The sequence below is a fragment of the Rhea americana genome, unplaced genomic scaffold, assembly GCF_003343005.1.
Source record: "Rhea americana isolate MKP2758 unplaced genomic scaffold, rheAme1 scaffold_45, whole genome shotgun sequence".
In the NCBI taxonomy this organism is placed as follows: Eukaryota; Metazoa; Chordata; class Aves; order Rheiformes; family Rheidae; genus Rhea; species Rhea americana.
The window spans coordinates 1,351,838-1,372,481 of NW_028186590.1; the positions used below are offsets into that span (position 1 = coordinate 1,351,838).

Below are 20,644 nucleotides of genomic sequence, written 5' to 3' on the forward strand. Positions count from 1 at the left end.
ATATCCATTATACACAACCCTTTTTTTTTTACTTGGAGACCTAGGCCTCAAATTGATTTTGATCGTAAGCGTGCAGAGTTTGTTCATCTCAGCCTTGTCTCTGCTGAGTATTTGTCACGTCACAAAGTCATTTCAGAACTTGGAATGATAGTCTTGTAATTTAAAGAAACTAAATACTGGTGTACAGCCATCAGTATGTTAAAGGGACCATGTGCAAGAGCTCATATGTTTTTTCTGGATTTAGTCAATGTGACTAGCTGCAGAATTCCAGAATTCTAAAAAAACAAAATGTCCTAAAAATACTCTGGAGTTGGGCATAACAATCCAGGCCTTGAGTAATTTGTTAACGGTTCTTAATTTGACATTAGGATTTTTAACTGTCACATGAAAATGCATGTATTTTTTATTTTGAGGACAAGACTGCTGCTCATTGCTATCCCCATAATATTATTGTTAATATTGAAGTTCTTAATAGACTTTGATTTATATTTTGTTTTCTCTGCTGAGAGTTTAATAAGAAGTATGTGTGCTTAATCTGTAGTGAATGTTGATGCTTACCCAAAATAAAYATCTTATGAATTAGTGAATGGCTAAAGAACATGAGGTTTGCTTTGCGCAGGTTCTGAGGACTGACCGTACAGATAGCACCGCCAAGATGCTGTGGCTCCGCTCGCTTTGGTTTTTATGTTCTTAGTGGATCTGTCTCTCAGTGAGAAGTTCAGAATGTTAGATGCCTGCCAATCTGAAGAAATCTATGAAACTAAATAAAAGAGAATAATATTCACCAAGAGCATGTGAAACAATGATAAAAATTGTTTGCCAAAAGTTGAGGAAGGGGATGTGTGCTTCCAGGTCTAATGTTTGCATTCAGGACCCCGTCCTAYTGGATGTGCTTATTTTGAAGCACAACAAATGCAATTTCAGCATTAAAGTTATTGCTGTTGCCCAGGATTGACATCTAGCAGCTGGCAGCAACAGGATTAGTAGATAATGCTCATGTATTTTATAGGAATAGGTGTTACTTGGAAATCAGTTGTTTTGGGGAAGAAAGGGATGTTTTAGTGCAGCAGCTTTCTCTGAAAGTGTATCTTGTGAAGTTAACTCAATGGGAACCAAGAATACTTAACACAGGAAGTTTGCGTGCTGTATGAACTGCAGATAATAATTCATATAGACAGTAACTCTTAAGAGTAATCAAGTGGAACAGAGATATCTGAAGCAAATTTATCACTACAGGAATAATAAATAAATAAGAAGAAGATACATTGTAGCAGTAGTTCAGTAACGAAACTGTATATGATGACTTGAATGTCTGAAAATGTTAGATACAAGGAATGCTACCAGATATCAATATTTACTCAAAAAGGACCATAGACTTTGAAACAATTTTTTATTTTTCATAAGTTGCATTCTTTGCCAAAGGAGTTTCTTTAAATTCAGGAAGCACTAAACACTTATATTTCTATTAGTATGTGGAGACAGGTATGCTACCAGGAAATTACATAAGCTTAAGTTTGGGTTGTTGTGAAAACGTTAGCATTAAGAAAACACTTTGTGATTCAAGATAGCTGATACGATTTCATGGAAAGGGAAAGTCATGACTCATTAGCTGGTTGGAATTCTCGAAAGATTTAAGTGTTACAGCACTGCCTCGCTTCAGTGCTCTAGTTAAGACCAGTTAGCATTATTAATGTGAATCCATGTTATGACTTAAGAGGACATTATTTTACTGCATCCTGACTTTTGCTATCGTGAGTAAATGTGATCTCTTTAGATAGCTTATGTTGCACTGATTTTGTTCTAATATGGAAGAGAATATTTGTATTTCTATTATAAATCATGCTGTTAACAGATTTTAATATAGATTCCCATCAAACTGGGTACTTAATTCCATTGTCAACCAAGTAATTGTTTGATGAGAGGAAATGCATCAAAAATACTGCTTTTGTTTGTCGTAGGGCAGTAAGAAAGTTACTTACTTTTCAAAATTTCCAAAATACTTTCTTGCATCTTATTACATGATTAAATATTTACAATTTTATACAATGAAAAATGTTAGTCATGTTTTCTTTACTGTCATAAGTCTTCCAAAGTTTAGCATGGATTTTATAATAAGTTCATGTTCCTATATCATGTTCTTAGAATTTGTATCAGTGGTAAAGATTTAAATCTCAATCTTACTATTGAAAAATAAAACCGTTATTTGTTCTACTGATGTTAATTTCACAGATAAGTTGCAGAGATGATTTAACATCAACTAGTGGCTTAGTTAATTGATATAAATATGTTATTTTAATGCAAAGGTGTTTTCRCACAATGAAGCCTTCAGTGTATTGGGAAGAGTCCATAAATTCGCAGCATTACAAGCTTCCTTGTTTGGATACAAGGCATCTGGCCTGTTTCCCCAGCCTGGGAAAGATTCCTCATCATACCCAGTTTTCTTGTTGGCTTTGGTTTTCTTTTACATAAAGTTTGGGAAATAAATAAAAAAAAAAGTTAGTTCTCTTATCCAGAGCTACCACTGCTGCCTAAGTCTTCTTTCAGTACCCATCTTGAGTCTAATGCAGGAGCCCATCTGCCTTTCTAAACATTTTTTGGTTTCTTTCTTGGCCCTTGAAGGAGAATACCTGGCCGTTTCCCAGCTGGGTCAGATAGTAACAGGGTTAGCTGGTTGCAGGTCCTTGGCCCATCCCGTTAAACATAGTTATGACTCAGTGGGTGGCAATGCAATGTTGGTATTTTTTAGTTTGATGCATTTTAACCCCACTTACTCTGTAACTTGCTGAAATCTTATTGTTACAGAAAGTGTGAGAGATGCAGACTAAGATGTATACACTCCTTTTTTTAATTTGATGTTAATTAGACAACCCATTTCTAAGTCCCAAGATTCTTTTCAGTTTTCAGAAATGTGTGCAGGTCTTTCCATGTAATGCAAATGACTTTTTTTATCTTTTATTTTGCATATTCATTYGCTCCAAATCTATAAGTGTGATTGTGCGTTAACAATTTTTACAAACAGTAAAAGAGTGTATTATTTATCTAGTTATCCTTCATATCGTAAGCAGAACATCAGCTTTAAATATTCATRGGTTAGTCATGTTGTGTGTAGGGGGTGTTAAAGCAAAAGCATGTTCTTTTTCTGTAGTGTCACTGCTGCAGCTGACACAGCTACTTATTTCAGGTCAGTCTTCTGGTATCTGGTATCATAAACCTGCTTTGCCACTCCAGTGTCTTCTATTGGTAACTTAATCTTCCTCACTCCTTATACAGTCTTTTTTGGGAGAGATCAGCTGGAACCAAAATGGACAGATATATCCATCTGTAACAGCGTGGTAGGCTGTGATACCTTTAGGGTTGCCTAAGCCTTTTTTCCTCAGACACTTCTTAGCATGGCCAGCTTGTGACTTCAGCCTGGAATAAATTTGTTTGCAGGCAGTCCTGAGTGCTGAGGAGGAGGAATTATCCAATGCGGAGGAGCTACAGTTATCCAAGTCATTATTTGAAGATTTTATGAAAAATGCATCCCTTAGTTTCATTTTGTTGTACTCCATACAGCAATCCTTTAAGCTCTCCCTTTCCCCTCCCAGCCTCAGTATTATGTTCACCGCAACAAGGAATTTTATAGAAATGATTGCTGGCCTGCAAGATATTTTACCTTATACATCATCAGCCAAAGTTGTCTAGGGCCTGGCAAAGTGTACCATAGCCAGGGAAGGAAGGGTAAGGGGGAAGATGCCGAGAGTAATCTGAGTTTACTTTGCTAGTGCTTGTGCCTCTGATTACTTTAGTGGAGAAAACTACCTAACATTTGTCGTTGGTGGTGGTAGATGGGGGAGACTATGCAGCTAGAATTTGAGGGCTCTAAAAAAAACTGAATGCATTTGAGTTGGGCAGTGCAGCGCATGCAAAAATATGCAAGGTAGCTCTTGTGGGACTAATATGAGAAGTAGAGGGGTGTGAATCCCTCAGTGTGTRGCTCTGCTTGACATGATTAGCCCTGCTGCGCACTAAACTGAAAAAACTGTTCTGCCTCTGGGATCAGCTTATGTCTCTAGATACCAGTACCAGTGCCTCCACAGCACTGGTGAGTTGCCTCTGAAAACCTTTAAGGAAAGATGGATGCTTAAATTTCTTAATTTATTCCTCTTCTTGTGAAGAATATATGAATATATAGGCCGAGGAAACGAGGAAACAGAAATTCCATTTTTGATTTTCCCTTCCTTGCTTTCGTCTTGCCCTTAAAAAAAAATAAATAAAAAAAAAATAAACCACTATGAAGTGCCTCTTCTGTTTTCAGCCTAAAAAGAAAAAAAGAACATGGATCATGGCCCCCAGTAGACAAATCTTCCATTGTAGTCTGCATTTTCTTTTGCTTTTTCAGACAGCAGCAACCACTAAGATCTACAAATAATTAACATTGTACCAATAGATCTGTTTTCAGAATAGGAAGCATGTAAAAATGCTCTAGAGAAATTTTTGCTGCCAGTTGACTTTCAGAGGTTACAGTATTAAGTTCTTTTTTCTAAAATCTTCAGAGTTCCTTGCTCAGCTGAATAACTCGTTCCACTGTAGATAATCATATTTAGCGTAAGAGCTTAAAATCTCATTTACTTCAGAGACTGCCAAATAGCATACTTTTCAAATAACTAGGTCTGTTGTCTTTGTTCCCTTTCTAGGAGCAAACTGGAAGGGCCAAATTAGTTATAGAGCTGCTTGTAAAATGTCTAAATAAAGTCCCAGGGGTGGATGTTGAAAGAATTATGTAAAATTACTTTAAAGGTATTTAAATTCACATCATATTCTCTTGAATATTGCCATAATTGAAAAAGAAAGTCTATCACAATTGGATTTGAGGATATTTGGCATGGCTAAATGGCCTTGAGAGCCTATGTAAAATGTCAAAAGCTTGATAGCATTCTTGAATGATCTGAGGAAAACTTAAATGTCTGCCATTCTTTTAAGTGAGTCTTAAAAAACTTTAAATTTTGAACAAAAACAGCATTTTAGGATACAACTGCAAAACCACCAAAGGAATGGACAAATCATCACATTACTCCAGATTCCTCCTTTCATATTAATCTCCAAGGATAATGCTTTATTCAGTTTATTTTGTGGGTAGTTTGTCAGGAATATGCCAGACCCTCAGTAGTTTTCTTATAGAGGCAGTCTATGAATCTGGTTTTGAACAGAAAAGGAACTGCAGTTTTCTGGAACATACATACTGAACGATAAGACCTTGTGCTTGCGTGCACTCAGGAGATATTTCATTCCCTGTAACGAATCACAGTGTTTGAAATGTGTTAGGAAAATGCTTTTTATATAGATTTGACTGCAGAAGGGAAAGCAGAATGAGATATACATCTAGAAAAATCATTGTTTCTGTTGAGAGGGGATGAGGGTTGAGATGAGAAGCTTTTCTTTTATATATTTTGCATTTGTATATTTTTGATGTCCTACACTGTGATAGGGAGATGGATGCTTGTACTAGAGGGATCTGAGCTTTTCCTAGCTGATATTTTTTAGTTTTGTTACATGAAGAGAGTTATGATCTGTGAAATATGAAGAAATGTCCAGTGAATGTCCTCAGGTTGCCCAGAGAGGTTGTGGAGTCTCCTTCTCTGGAGATACTCAAAGCCTGCCTGGATGCAACCYTGACTAACATGCTCTAGGTGACTCTGYTTGAGCGTGGGGGTTGGACTAGATGATCTCCAGAGGTCCCTTCCAACCTTACTGATTCTGTGATTCTGTGAAAGCGACCTTGGTATTAGAAAAATTGSTGTATTCACAGGACTCTAAAAACATCAAATTGAATGTAAATTCATATTATAACACACTTCTGAGGAGTAGTARGTGGTACTGAAGGTATTGGTACTGATGCATCAGTATCAGCTACAGAGGTGTTAGCAGACTTCTACAGCTCCTGAAGATACATAAGAGAAGAACCAGGTTGGAAACACAAGACTGAAGCTGAAGAGACTTAGGTTTTGATCATTTTATACCATTTTCTCAGTCAGCAAGTGATTTTGACATTTGAAAGACCAATCTGAGATTGGGCAGCATGTGGCAGAGGGACACCAGAAACAGTGTCTTGGAATTGCATGATTAGGAGGAAGCAGATTCATAGGAGATGCTTTTCCCTTTTGAAAGAACTTAGAGTTGCACACTTTCCTCATCTGTGTTCCCCATGTATGAAGSTGAAAGCTGTCTCTGGTTGTCCCCTACGGAAAATAGGATTTTAAAATAGGTCTGGATTTAAAACCTGAATTTAACATAAGACTTGAGTTTAATATAAGATGTGAGTAGAGCAAATAGATTATTGACTTCAATCTTTCAGAATCACATGTAACCATGCAATAGATGTTTAGCTTAAAATTGTCTGTATAACATCTACTTATACCTCTATGTTGCAAAAGCCCTCAAAATCTTATAATTATCCTATACGTTTCTTTTACTTGCTTTGTACATAAAAAGACAACTTACTGGAGGATGTGCGCTGTCTGGATCTGCTCTGTTGCACGGTCTTTTCTTGAGTCTATACCAGTGCAGCTGTGGAAGGATCCTTTGGCATATGAGATTGAGTAAAATTTTAACTTGTTTAAGTAGTTGGGCTCTGGCTTTCATTCCTTCCTTGACTCACCTTCTTCCATTGCAATGTTCACTGGTAAAAGACTATGATCTTTTTTTCACTCCATATGTCKTTAGCATGGAAAGATAGTTACTACTGATTATAGCAGCTTGATTTACTGTGCAGCATTCAGGATAAAGTGTGCTATTTTAGAAGGGAAGCATGCTGTTTAAATAGATYATTTTATAATGGAATACTGTTGCTAGTTTCTGAGCATGTATATGAAATGGATGTGAAATGGAAAGAAGAAACTTCTTTCATACATTTTTGAATTGCATGCATTACTAAGTAAGTGAGAGAAAGGACGAATGATTACAAATCACACATTCTTGCTTTTGGTGATCTTTGGTCTTTGGCTTTATTTGTTTCCCAGGTACAAGGAGAGTTCACTGRTTACTCTGAGACCTATTTGGTTCATAAAACAAATAACTGAGTTGAAAGCTACTTTCCACAAAATAAGACTTCAAAAGCTTAAATATTTGCCTGAATTTTTTTCAAAACTACCAGGCTGTAGAATTCTACTTAATAAAATGAGAAGAATTGTTACAGTTCTTATTTCTAGGATATTTTTACTACTTTTAAGGCTGTAATTCTTACTACTGCTGACTGCTTTTCAGAGAAGTTGAAATGTGCAGAAGTTTTCCAGACTTAAAAGTGGTTATAGTTTGCTAGCCTTACCACTCTGAAATCATTGGAAGGCTAGCCTTTGACTTCACTGGGGCCAGGACTGTGCCAAATATGAATATTTAGTCCATTTAGAATCACTAGGAAAAAAAATACTTAGGAGGCATAGCAGTTTTTAAATTTCTATTTCTGATAGTTTGTAAATGTCCTTTAAAATTTCTATAATAATAGCATACTGTCTTTCACAAAATTTTTTCTAAGCCCTCTGTGGTATTAAAATGAGAGCTAATCTATACCTATTTAGTAAATGGAAACAGAAGTATGATGAAGCATATAGAATATTTGGTAAATCCCCTTTTTCAATGTTGAAATGATTTTCAGCTTTGCGTTCAGTGGCACATTTTTTGAGTGGTTTGTGCTCTCCCTAAATGATTAATAAGTCTTAAGCTGTTTGCATAGTTCCTTAAGTTGCATCATATAATGTGTCACAGGAAAACAACTTGAGGCCTAATGTAATATGAAACTACATAGTGCATCTTAGTGTGATCTGAGGAAGATGGATGGATGGGAAATTATTTCTTATTTTGGGCAACAGACAGCTGTTCTTAACTTTTACTTAAAAAGAATTTAAAATATTCCTTCCAGGCAGAGGTTGGTAAATTGTTATGGTCAGTTATTTCCCCTTCCCCCATTATACTACCCAAGTATAATAGGGTAGGGCAAAAAGCAAGAATCAGAAATATAGTGATCTGATGCAGAAGTGTTGATAATAATGTGGAGGGTTTTTTTACATCTGGTCACCTGAGCTTTGCTCTTTACTCATAAATGATCTCAGTTTGAGTTCCGTTAGCGAACGCAGAGGGAAACATTTCAGCCTCTCAGWCAACATAGCGCTGAATATACCAACATCCACCATAGGAAAGTTGTTTAAGCTGACTTTTTGAGCTCTGGTCACCAAATTGCTGTAACATTGGCATGTTATGAATGACATATACAAGTAATGGTATATGCCAGCTGGAAAAGATGTGTCTTGCCATAAACTCTAAACATCTCTCACTTCACTCTCAGGAAATATAAGTTGGCTCATCTTTCTCTTCCTGGAAGATGTTCAGCAAGCTAGAGGATTCATTGATACTTGTAAATACGGAAGTTTATCATATACTGTAGTGCATTCTTATTCAGGCCCATTAGAACTCACAAGATTTAAAAATAGATGCTGTTTTTCCATGAGTGCTTTTTTAAAAATAAAAACAAAAGGTAAATAAAGGATTGCCTTACTAAATTTGATATGGGTAACTCAATGCTGCTTTACAAAGATAGAACTAAAACTTTTTATAGCACAGTGAATACACAGTTAATTCATTCATAATTACTTCTTTAAACATGGGACTGCTAGAACTAGGTGATAGCAGAGTTTCAGAATTTGTCAGAACTTCAAACAAATGAATAAGCAAATATTTTTCCAAAAGTCAGTCTATACTTTTTCATTACAAACAGTGGAAGGTATGCACAAATACAGATGCAAAGTTCCTGCAAAATGCCTGTAACTGCTCGCTGATAAGCTCATAATGTATAGTCTGTGCTGTGCTGGAGCCACAGCACCTGTTTTTAGGAAAAAATATGACTACATTTAATCCATTAAGACAAGGATGCAACAAAAGCTTTCTGCAGCTATGAGTGGTTATATGCTTTGACAGAGTGGTGCATAGATGTTGCTGAAAGGTCAGTATGTATTTATTAATATTCTGAATGCATCTGTCTGATGCTTCAACCTATGGCTTAGTAGAGATACCTGACTATCCATATGGTACTATGTTATATTAGAAATTTTTCTGCTTGCTTTTTTTTGTTGTTTTTTTGTTTGTTTGTTTTTTGTTTCCTCAATCTGCCAGCTGTGGCCTCTGTAATTTACAGTACACCTCAAGAAGGCACAGTAGGGTGGTGTAAATCCAAGTCTATGTGTTCAGCTCATGTACTTCAATTCCTGCTATTGTTTTCAGCAGTTTCCACCAAGGGTGTGCTTAGCTTCGAGAACACAGTGCTCCATTCATCAACTGTGATTTTTTATTATTTACTACTGACAATACAGACCAAGGGAGAGATTCAGATTGTCTAAATTCCACCTAAAATATAATTTGGTGAGACTTTAGGCGCCTAAGTTTAAGAGAATGATTCAGATTGTCTACTCTCAAGCACCACCTAACCCCTCGTGGCACCTAAAATAAATCATTTTGGACCACAGGGTTCCCTAGGCATGTGGRCATGAGTTCCGGTGAAGTTCAGAAGCACCATGGTTTAAGCAGCCAGGCATTTAATTCCCACCCAAGTTTCACTGTGACTCAGAGATGTGTATAGAGATGCCTGAACTCAGCTTATGTCCCCAGAGCTACCTGAGTCATTGGCCATGCTTAAATCACACGTAATAAACTTAGACAGCATGGAATTCAACACCAAATATGGTAGTCATGATCACTTTCAGTGTAGAAAAGGTGGAGAACAGGAAGAGAAGAGAACTTATTTAAATAGCCTAAAGGTTAGAGCAGGCAGCCAGGAAGGAGGATATCTGATCTGGGTTGTCCTAAAGCTGAGGAAGCCAACAGTAATGATGGAACTTAATTATCTGTCTCACAGACAAGGATATTTCCTGGGAGAGAAAAATCTTAAATTCATGTTTGTGCTCCCAATAATGATTATTAATTTTCTTCAGATGCTTTTTGAAAATACATAAGAATCCCCCAGATGAGAGATTAGAAGCCAAGGATCCCTTAATTCACACTTCTGTTTTAATTTGTAAATTCTTTTATGTCCTCTTCTTTATAGATGAATTTGCATAGAACTTACTATCATATGTGTCTGCAATGTTAGAGCTTTGTTAAGACCAACCATCTCTCTTACTACTTTTGGCTGAGGCACTGTGATGTACCACTCTAAATGACTGTCCCCTCTATGTTTGTGCTTAGACTATAGACTATATATAGACTTTGAAGTGAGCTTGGCCAAGGTTTCCTTCATCCCGATTGTCTCTCCCAACCTTATTCTTTCCTTTTCCTATTGCTCTTTTTCTGTGCCACATGGAAAGGGGTAAATGAAATATTCTATGAGAAAATACTTGCTGAGTTGTGGGCATGCTTTTGTATTATTTTGTTAATATTTAGTGCAGCTTCTTTACCATTGTCACCCGACATATAATGTCTCATTAGTTTTTTGTAGAGATCCCTTTTACATGTTGGCAGATGCAACCAGCTGGAACAGTATATTAAATCAAAGAACTTCTGAATTCCAAAATCAGTGTTTTGAGAAATTTTATAGKTTTTTTTTTACCATATTCCACTATATCATGAGGACTGAAGTCAAGTTGTTACAGTTATTTTCACCAAATACCTTTTTATATTTCTTTTAGAACATATACATACGAGGTCCAGTTCTGAGGCATTTTTTAACCAAACTTTATAGAGTGGAAGATACCATCTTGTACAATCTAGATTTTGTTGTAATATCTTACTGATTGTCTGTATTTAAGCTATTTTAAGGCAAGGTACATGCCTTTTACTCTATTACATTCACTTGAAAGCACTCGAATGACTAAGAGCAGGGGGAAAAAATGTATAATAGTATATAGTGTGTAGTCTTCTGAGTATTTTCCCTTTAGGGTAGTCAGCATCTGGCTGGAGGCATTGAACATAAAGCACATCCTTCAAGACATCTGTTAATGATTTTCCATTAATTGCTGATCAGGGAATGTTCATTTAGTTATGCACTGAGAATGCTTCCTAGAGAATAAACTCATTGCTTTTGTTAAGTCAAGTCTTTTGCATAGAGCAGTTGTGCTACTTGCTGGTATTAAGCTTTTCAGATGACTGTAAATTATAGCTTTATATTGTTTTTCAAAGAAGATTGAATAGTGGAGAATGATTGATTTTTCTGTTCCATTTTTTATGAAGCATAATATATCACATTACTTTGTTTGACTGTGTTATTTGACATTTGTTTACATCACTTTTACCTCTGCTGTGGAAATTTCATTAAGCAATCTGAAATTCTTTGCGATGTATGCAGTGTTTTGGAAATATCRTAGGAAATACGTCCTTTAGGTTTTAAATTGGGAATAGTGAGTAAGTTGGCAGGCAGGACTGCCATTCAGAAGGACTTTGACAGACTGGAGAAATGGGCTAACAAAGACCTCACGAAGTTCAGCAAAAGCAAATGCAAAGTCCAGCATCTAGGAAGGAATGACCCCATAGGACAGTACTGGCTGGGCAACAGCTTGCTCAGAAAGTAGCTCTACAAGAAGAGGTGCTGGGGGAGGGCCCGGGGGGAGGTCCTGCTGGATRACGAGCTAATCTTCAGTCAGCAAGGTGTCCTTGCAGTGAAAAAGGTGAGCTGCATCTGGGGCTGCCTGAGCCCTACCAGTCAAGGGAAGTGATCATTTCCCTCTATTTGGCACCTTTGAGACCACATGTGGAATTCTGTGCCCGGACTGGGGCTTCCCAGGAGAGAGAAAGCAACACCAAGATGGCTAGAGCTCTGGAGGCATGATGTACAAGGAGAAACTGAGTGAGCTGGGCTTGTTTAGTCTGGACAAGAGGCAACGGACACCAGTTACAACAAGGAGGGGGGAAAATCACTATGTGGGTGGTCAGACACTGGAACAAGTTTCCAAGAGAATTTGTGGAATAATCTCCATCCTTGGAGACTTTCAAAAGTCAGCTGGATTGGGCTCATATTAACCTGATCTAACTTTGAAGTTGTCCCTGCTTTGAGCTGCGGTTTGGGACMGGTGACCTCTGAGGTCAATGATTTGCATGTCTTGAGTTTTAGACTGATTGGACTTCAGCGGGCTTGGGCAAAAGTAAGGAATGTATTTCCAAATGAATAACTTACTATGTTAATGTTCTTATTCTTTTGTTCTGTGAGATAATTATACGTCCATGCCTCTAAAAAATGTCTGACATGCTACTTGTATCAGAATGTATCAGAATACCTGTCACTTCTATGAACTATTTAAAAGGGTTGAATTTCRGAAAAAATACTATTAAAAGTAGTCTATAACTCAACTCTAGAGCCTCTGGTAATCATTAAGCAGACACCATCTCTATATTAAAATTAGGATTGTGCAATCAAGTTCTTTGTTTTGAAGCTTCTGCATTCTAAATTACTCATATTCTAAGACAAAGATGAGATAAATGAAAGCCACAGATGCAGACACTGCAACACACACCAGTATCTTGTAAAGGGTTAACAGTGAAGTCTTTATGCGGGAAATAATGTTGTTTGCTGAAAACTGTCAGGGTTGCCCACTTCCAGCTAGTCACATTCCAGAAGATATTCCRTAGATGAGAATGGAGGAAACTTTAGAGCCCCATACGGCAGAAAAAATTCCTCCCTTTTTCTCCGCTATGATAAGTAAATGGTTTATTTCTATGTAACTAAAGATGGGATTATAGTTACATACTGATGTGCTACAATGACTTTATCAAAAATTAAATAAAAAGAGAGAGAGGAGGAAAGCATCAGCTGACAAGACAAAAGCTCTGCTGCCCTTTTTGAAGTCAGTGCACTTCACTTAGGATTGCAGGAAAGACCCCTTCCATCTAAAGAGGCCTGCTCTAATCCTGCTAAAAAGCTTCTCTCTGGAATAACTCCTACTGAAATCCTGTATGTGGAAATCACTTCTTTGGCCTATGTCCAGCACCTGATTCCTGTTTTATCACAGAACTGAACTTGCTGCTCTCCCTGTCTGTAGTGGACCCATATGCTCTGCTGCGGAGTTATAGATGTTTCAATGTCAAAAGGCAATGCAGGAGTAAATAGGCTTTGCAGGACTTGGTCCCAGATTCCATACGATTTCATATTTTAATTAATGATGGACTGATCAATATGTTCATCATTTATACAGAAAATACCTTCGTTAAACAACAGCAGTATGCGAGTGCATCTTAGCAGAGCAATAAACTATGTAGCGGTAGGACCAGCTGTATRGCTTACAGCACCCCAGACAAGCTAAGGACACGGCATCTCAAGTTTGTGACTGTAACCCACATAGTATGTCTGTGGAAGCATCTGATTAGCTGTCCAGGGTCAGTTAAATTTCCTGGTTAATTTCCATAGCTGGAGGCGTGAGGGAGTTTACGTTAATGGGAGAAGGGCAGACAACTGTAGAAAGGAAATAAGCAAAAACATTTTTCAAATGAAAGGAGGGGAATGTGTGATTGGTATGATACATCTGCAAAACAAGTTGAATAAGTTTCTGGACATCTTACATATTCTAATAATAAATGGAAACACATTTTCCTCATGTTGTCTCCTATTACTTTAACCCTCTCTAACACTTGAGGTGCTATCTAAACAAATATTATTTGTCTTCTAAAATTCTGAATGTTTCTTTCAAAACTTTTTCTAAGTGTTTTGGCTGTGTCAGTGCACATCATATAAAAGTTTGTTTCTTTCTAAACTGTTTACAAAACCACTTGGAAACAGGACAAGAATTGAGATACAGACAAGCCTTTTTGAAACAGGGTAGGAGTCTGCTTTAGTTTCTCTTACCTCTGAGCTGTTAGAGGAAAGTATCTTGGAAGAAATGAAAAAAATTACAAAGGGTTAAGTTAATTCCTAAAGATAATACAGCGATTTTCACTGCCACAGTTGCTGAGACAGCCCCAGATGCAGCTGGCCTTTTCATGGCAAGGACACCTTGCTGACTGAAGATCAGCATGTTGTGTAGCAGGACCTCCCCACACTTTTTCTGTAGAGCGACTTTCGGAGCAAGTTAGTGCCCAGCCTGTACTGTTTCGCAGCCCATTTCTCCAGTCTACCAAGGTCCTTTTGATTGGCAGCCCTGCCTGCCAGCATATTGATCACTTCCTCCTCAGTCCTCCCCCCTCCCCCAAGTTTGCTTTCATCTGCTACCTTACTGACAGTCTGCTCTCTCCTGTTGTCCATGCCATCTATAACATTACCAGTACTGACTCCAGTTTTAACTTCTGGGTAGCACCATTATTAGTCACCCTCTAGCTAGGCTTTGAACTGTTGAGCACTGCCCTTGGAGCCTGGTCCTCCAGCCAGTTTTCTAGCCATCCTGTAGTCCACTCATCGAGCCCTTGCCTCCCCATCCTGACTGCAGGGATACTTTAGGGAACAGTGTTGAAAGCCTTGCTTAAGTCAAGTTGAATGGSATCGACTGCTCTCCATTTGTCCAAAGAGCTAGTCATCTCATCATAGAAGGTATTCAGTTGGTCACGCATGATTTTCCCTTGGCTAATCAGTGCTGGCTGTTTCTAATCACCTTCTGATTCACATTATGCCTAGAAATGGCTTCCAGGATTTGCCAATTACTCTTCCAGGGACAGAGATGAGGCCTACAGTTCTGCAGMTATTCCTGCTTATCCTTGTGAAGAGACCATAGTTGCCTTTTCAGTCCTCAGGAACCTCTCCTGCAGCCTACTACCCTTCAAAGATGATGGTGGCCCCAGTTATAAGTGACATCAGCTAGCTTCTTCATACAAATAAAAACATACATCCAGAGTATAGCCATTCCAGTGTAGTTTCCCAAGACAAAAAGTAAAGTAACCTGTCTTCTAGTTTTCCCCTCTTTTCTCTCCTTCTCTTGTAAGCAATGCAAAGTGACTCACCATGAAGTTTAGGATAATCTGGCACAGCTGGCTAGCTGGCAGCACTCTCCACCCTGTACACTGGGGGATAGCTTTTCTGGAGCCTGGCTCTGATGTGCTGCCTTTTCTGTCCCCTCCTGCCAGCCTCACATCCTCATCATTTTCCTTGTCAGCCAGGAAGTGTATCTGAGCTGTTTCTGCTTATTACAGAAATTTCATTTTGATGTGCAGGATGCTGGGTTTGTGAGAGAGTGTTTCTGTGCAGAATCCAAGCAATAAACTGGGGAAAGTAATGTTCCAAAATGTATTTATATATGGCATTCATTTTGCAGCCATCCTTCTAAGATTCCTATTTATAGCAATTAAATATTAAATTAGAGTGCAGAATTTGTTAGGGAATTCTTTATCTTTAGCTGTTTATTCTTAGAGATAGTTTTAATTGTACTTTTCAGCTGGAAAAAGTGAGAGAGGCACTTCAAAGCACTGAATCTAGTGAATTTGTGTGAGAGCGAACATCTGATTCCCTATATTCACCAAGTATTATTTACGTCCACATCTTTTAAACATTGTTTATGTCTGTATAAGAATAAAGAGAACTCTTTTCTTTCCTTCCCCCTGTAGGCAAATATTTCCAAACGGGCTTCCTGAGGAATACTCTCTAATAGCAACGTTCCGTGTACGACGAAACACCAAGAAAGAACGGTGGTATATATGGCAAATTTTAAATCAGTATGACACACCTGAGGTTAGAGTTGTCTTTGATTTTTTTTCATTGTTTTATTTTTTCCTAGTAATATGGCAAATATATAGCATCACTAGTTTTAGCTGCAGTTTACACAGAATAGATAGACTGCTCTGAAATAGCTGATCATTTGTTACAGGGATTACAGAAATTGAGCAAAATGTATTGAGACTACATACTAGAATAAAGGGCATATTATGATYTATAGCTGATGTGTATTTACAAAGTTACCTAAAAGAATTCTTTGTAATTCTTGCCCAAACAATGCAGTAAAATTATTTTTATTATATATGGTTTATATGTATTTAATTCATATACTTTAACTTTTAAATAACCACTTGTTTTATTTTATTTTGCTTTCAGATCTCTGTCCTTATAGATGGTGCAAAAAAAGTTGTGGAATATATGACCAAATCTGCTCAGGGAAATATACTGCACTACACTTTTAAGAGTCGAGAAATCTATCCATTGTTTGATCGGCAGTGGCATAAACTTGGTATTAGCGTGCAGTCGGGGATCATTTCCCTCTATTTGGATTGTAATTTAATTGAGAGAAAGCAGACTGATGAAAAATTCACCATTGACTTTCAGGGAAGGACTCTGATTGCTTCTCGTGCTGCAGATGATAAGCCAGTAGATGTGAGTAGCATGAAAACAAATCCTTGGAAAAAACTAGGAAATCRTGTTTCAGCCACACTTTTACTAACATTATCATAAACAATTGTGGAGATTAAAAAGTTCATAACTGGTTATTAATTTTGAATGCATATTCTTAATATGTTGTCTTTAGGTCTTTTTCTGTAGTTATTCAGTTCTCTAATGTCTGCTAAAGAAAGCCCTTCATTACCAAAGAAAGTACTGCAGAAACTCAGGTCCTGGATTCAGGAGTCTTTATTTTAATTTGTTCACTTTGGAGTGTCAGCCATGCAATTATTGTGGATCTATTGTAACATTTAAAGATAACTTCTTTTAGTGGTCTTTTCTTTCAATTTTATGAGATTCAACTGCACCAATGACAAATGTAAATTAAATAGATCTGTCATCTAGTTACAATTTGTTTCTCTCTGCTAAAGGAGATAACAACAACAACAACAAAAAGGATCACTTATTTATCAAGGTTATATCACATGCCAGAGTGATTCAGCCATGCTGGAATAGGGGCCTATTGTTTGCATTTGTCGCTCCCTCTTCCAAGTGGGAGGCACGGGGAAGTGGCTGGAAGTCTGCTCCCCGCAGCTTTCCATACAAGTAGCTGGCTTTGCATTTGCAGCTGGCRGTTGTAAGATAGTCCCTCTCCTCCACCTCTCCCCATCAAAAGACAGTAAATAAGACCTGCAGTTCTTCTAGCATGAAGTGCAAATGCAAGGTAAAGTAAGTTGTGATGCAGCACTCCTGAAAAAAACACTGTTTTCTCGGCTACAGATAAAAACGGTGCCCTTTGATGTTCTGGGCTATATTCTGTTCCAGAAACATTCTCTTGCATTTCCTTGTATAGAGAGCTCAGAGCAATGAATTTTAAATTTCAGGAAATGTCAGTTTGTTTTAAATATACTGATATCAAATGACTAGTATTAAAGCAAGATGTATTGTGACCATGTGAAAKTTTCAGCTGTATTCTCTATGCTGTACAGTTTCAGATTAAAATAACATATTATAATTGCAAGCTAGCACTGTGGGAAGGATCAGTCCTGTAAGGTGCTTATGCACTTTGTCCTGGACTCATCTGAGGTCTTCCGTGTGTGTTAACTTCATGGAGTCAAGCTTATACTTCACTTTATTTTGTAAGATTGAGTTCATATTTGTTCGAAATGTTTGTATCATTCCCTTATTACCAAGTTACATGCAGAAAAAGGAGCAGATTCTTTTAACTTGCRTTGATTTTATGGCACTAACTGGATGGCACTGAGTGGATGTTGCCAGTCAAAAATTCCCCACTTGGAGGAAAACATTATTGGCATGAAGCTGGTGAAGGCAGCAGAGCAGATCCTATACCACCACTYATTCTCCTCCATATCCAGTGCAAGGGAGAAAATAAGTGGAGAGAATATGAAACAGATGCAGAAAGAGGCATATTTTAGCAAAACTGTTCCGTGAAATGAGGCCTCTAGACTTTAATGTGACTGAAGTTAGTGTGGCCCCTTACCTGCTCTGGCTTTTGTAAGGGCAAATTAGCTACTTAAAATTTGGGGTTCTTCCTCTCCACCAAACCACCAAAATCTCTAAAATAAAAGTCTTACATACAGAATTTGTGACTTTTGCTGTCTAGATGGTGTAGTGGAGAGGTCCAGGCAAAGGTCTGTCCAGAGTGATAGACAATAMATGTGAAACAGATTTTATCAAACCTTTACTCCAGTTCATTACCATTYGTTTACTCTGGTTCCAAAAAGATCGTTTGCAGACAACACAATATGCAGTACCTATGCAGTACCAATAGCTAGAGCAGTGCAGAGGGTTGCAACTTACRTGAATATAAACGTAATCTAAGTCTAAAGGATTCTACCTGATGTCTAAGGGAATCTAAAATGGGGTTTACATCAAAGAAACATACTACAGAATTTGTTCCTGAAGTGAGAAACTGTGTAATTGTTACCTTTTGGATTTGGTCTGTTTTTGCTGCCAAGTTTGGAAAATACATACCAAAATAGATTGCTTTTTTTACAGCTCACATAAATCTCTTATTTTGTGTTTCTTAATAGATTGAACTTCAACGCATAACAGTTTATTGTAATCCAAAACTTGCAACAGAAGATACATGTTGTGAAATATCTGCAGGCCTGGTAAGTTATTTGCTAAAATACAGATGTGAAAAAAAAAAAAAAAAAAAAAAAAAAAATTCTTTGTTTGCTATTGAAAAGCTGTATAGAAGTTGCACAGAGAACTTTAGATTAATTTCCTCTAATGAATCCTGCTACCAGGAGTTGTGGTAGCCTGCTAGGCACATGGTTGCTTGTTGCTTAAGTAAATGGCATAGTGGAACTTAAGCAAAAATGAAAAACTATATGCTGCAAGTGCTTTTTAAATGCATTTCTTGACATTAATTAGTATCTACTTAGTAACTGAGAAAGTGTCAGAGCAGAGAAAACAAATCACTGCCAATGACCTGAGGATGGCTTCAAATAAGAGACTATTTTAATAACTGTATCTAGTACAGTATTATAGGTGAAAAGTCCATGAAAGAGTTTGCAYGGCAATGGAAAGCAGGAAAAATTGGAGGAGATTAAGAATGTTTTCATTATTTCAGTATAATAACATGAAGCAAAGGATGTCTCATAATAGGCAAATACTYTCATCATTATAATGCATATGCTAAGATACGATACTGTTTAACATAAAGGATTTGTTTGGTTCAGTGGAGTCACTTTTTCCCTTTATTTTGCTATATGGACTCTGTATAAACTGGAAGGTAYGAGAAATACAGTACAATACAGATTTGTTGTTTCAACCCATTTGAAAAAAGACACAGAAAAACACATATTAAAATATTAGTCAGTTAGTAACGAACAGTCTGTAAAAGAAAACTCCTCTGAGAGAGTGGGAAGTGCCATCACCTCTAAGCCTGCAATCAGCAAAAACAGCCATAGTTTGCAGAAGGACTAATTGAGCTTATCTTCAAAGAAATGAGGAGAAAGGAGCTGGAATGGAGGGATTAAGCTGCCCGAGAAGAGAGGAACAGAATACTTTGTGTGAACTGACAACTGCTAGGTGCTTGGAAGAGTAGAGGAGAATGGACCTAACTTATCAAGGGAAATTTCAATTTTAAATAACAATTTCCTTTTCAAATGTATTTCAAAATATATTTCTGATAATAATACAGATTTCCTCTTGAATGTACAAGCTCATGGCTAAGTAAAATGAGTGGATTTTCCTGTAGATTCCACTTTGTGCACAGAAATACGATTAGAATTTATTAAGAGCTTACTACAAAAAAGCCAGCAAGARACCCTAATTATATCTGAACACAAAAAGATCAAGGGCATGTTTTATTAATAGCATCRTAAGTGTTCGTTCAGCTATATAAATAAAAACAACATTAATTTCATGTATACTACCTGCGCTGAAGACACCAAAATAATGTACAACTTCTTTATGACTTTCACGTTGAAACCAGCATTATATTTTATGGGATTTTTTTCATGACTTTCCTATCAATTTTAAAAGCTATATTCTCAGTAATTTAAGGGAAGGYGCTTATAATTAGATACAGATTTTTTACAGAAAGATGTAAATTCTGTGGGAGTTCCCGTAGCAGAAGGCTCGCAGGAGACCTCATTATATCTTATTGAGAGCTTCTGTAATTTATCAGGCCCTTAGCTCGCGTGGGTTACGGGCAGCAGAGTATTGGCTTCAAGGTTTTTGTTTGCTTGTTTCCAAGCTACACGTGCCCCCCAAAATAAAATAAAAAGTAACAACAAAATTCAGCCTGCCCCCACCTCCCCCCCATTCACTCTGACATTTTGCATTTTGGAGTGGGAAGGGACTGACAAATACCCTGTGGGCATTTTCTGGTATCATTTCTTATAATTTTTGGAGACTTTCTTCCTCTGTCTGGGCCCTTTCAAAGGGAAGAAGTGGGCCAGGCAGATCAGTTTTGACCAGCATTGATTTCAGTACTGAAGGATCGCAATGGCCAGACTTCGTTTTACAGTAGGTTTCCCTCTGTGTGAGAATTGTTGTTGTTTTCTTGTAATGGGGTATATACAGTAACATTAAAACAGAAAATAAGGTAGAAATAGGATTTGGATGATATTTACCTCTTAATCAAAATTGAGTAAAAATCAYAATATATTGTTTCTGTTTTAGTGCCCCCGTGATGATGGGTTRCTTGCTACTACTTCTTCCCCAGTATCTGTTCACGCCGGCAAAATATACATGCTTCCACAAACACAGCAAGAGTCTAGAGACAGATGCTTCTGCTTTCCAAATAAAGTATGGGGTTTTCTTATTGATTTTTAATGCATCACAATGCTTAATCCTGCTAGGTATAAAAAAAATGTTTTTTTTTTCTGTAGAAATGAAAAATACCATACTACATTAAAATATTGCAGT

General features: G+C 37.3%; 1 protein-coding gene across 3 annotated transcripts in view; it reads left to right on the forward strand.

The window, feature by feature from the left end:
* Window positions 1–20,644, forward strand: part of COL19A1 (collagen type XIX alpha 1 chain) — a 213,410-nt gene that overhangs the window by 17,550 nt on the left and 175,216 nt on the right. For all 3 annotated transcript variants that reach the window (XM_085316027.1, XM_085316028.1, XM_085316029.1), the window contains exons 5-8: window positions 15,478–15,601; window positions 15,962–16,237; window positions 18,295–18,375; window positions 20,399–20,524. In XM_085316027.1, coding sequence (XP_085172153.1) covers window positions 15,478–15,601; window positions 15,962–16,237; window positions 18,295–18,375; window positions 20,399–20,524 — 607 coding nt within the window. The remainder of the gene's footprint in view (window positions 1–15,477; window positions 15,602–15,961; window positions 16,238–18,294; window positions 18,376–20,398; window positions 20,525–20,644) is intronic.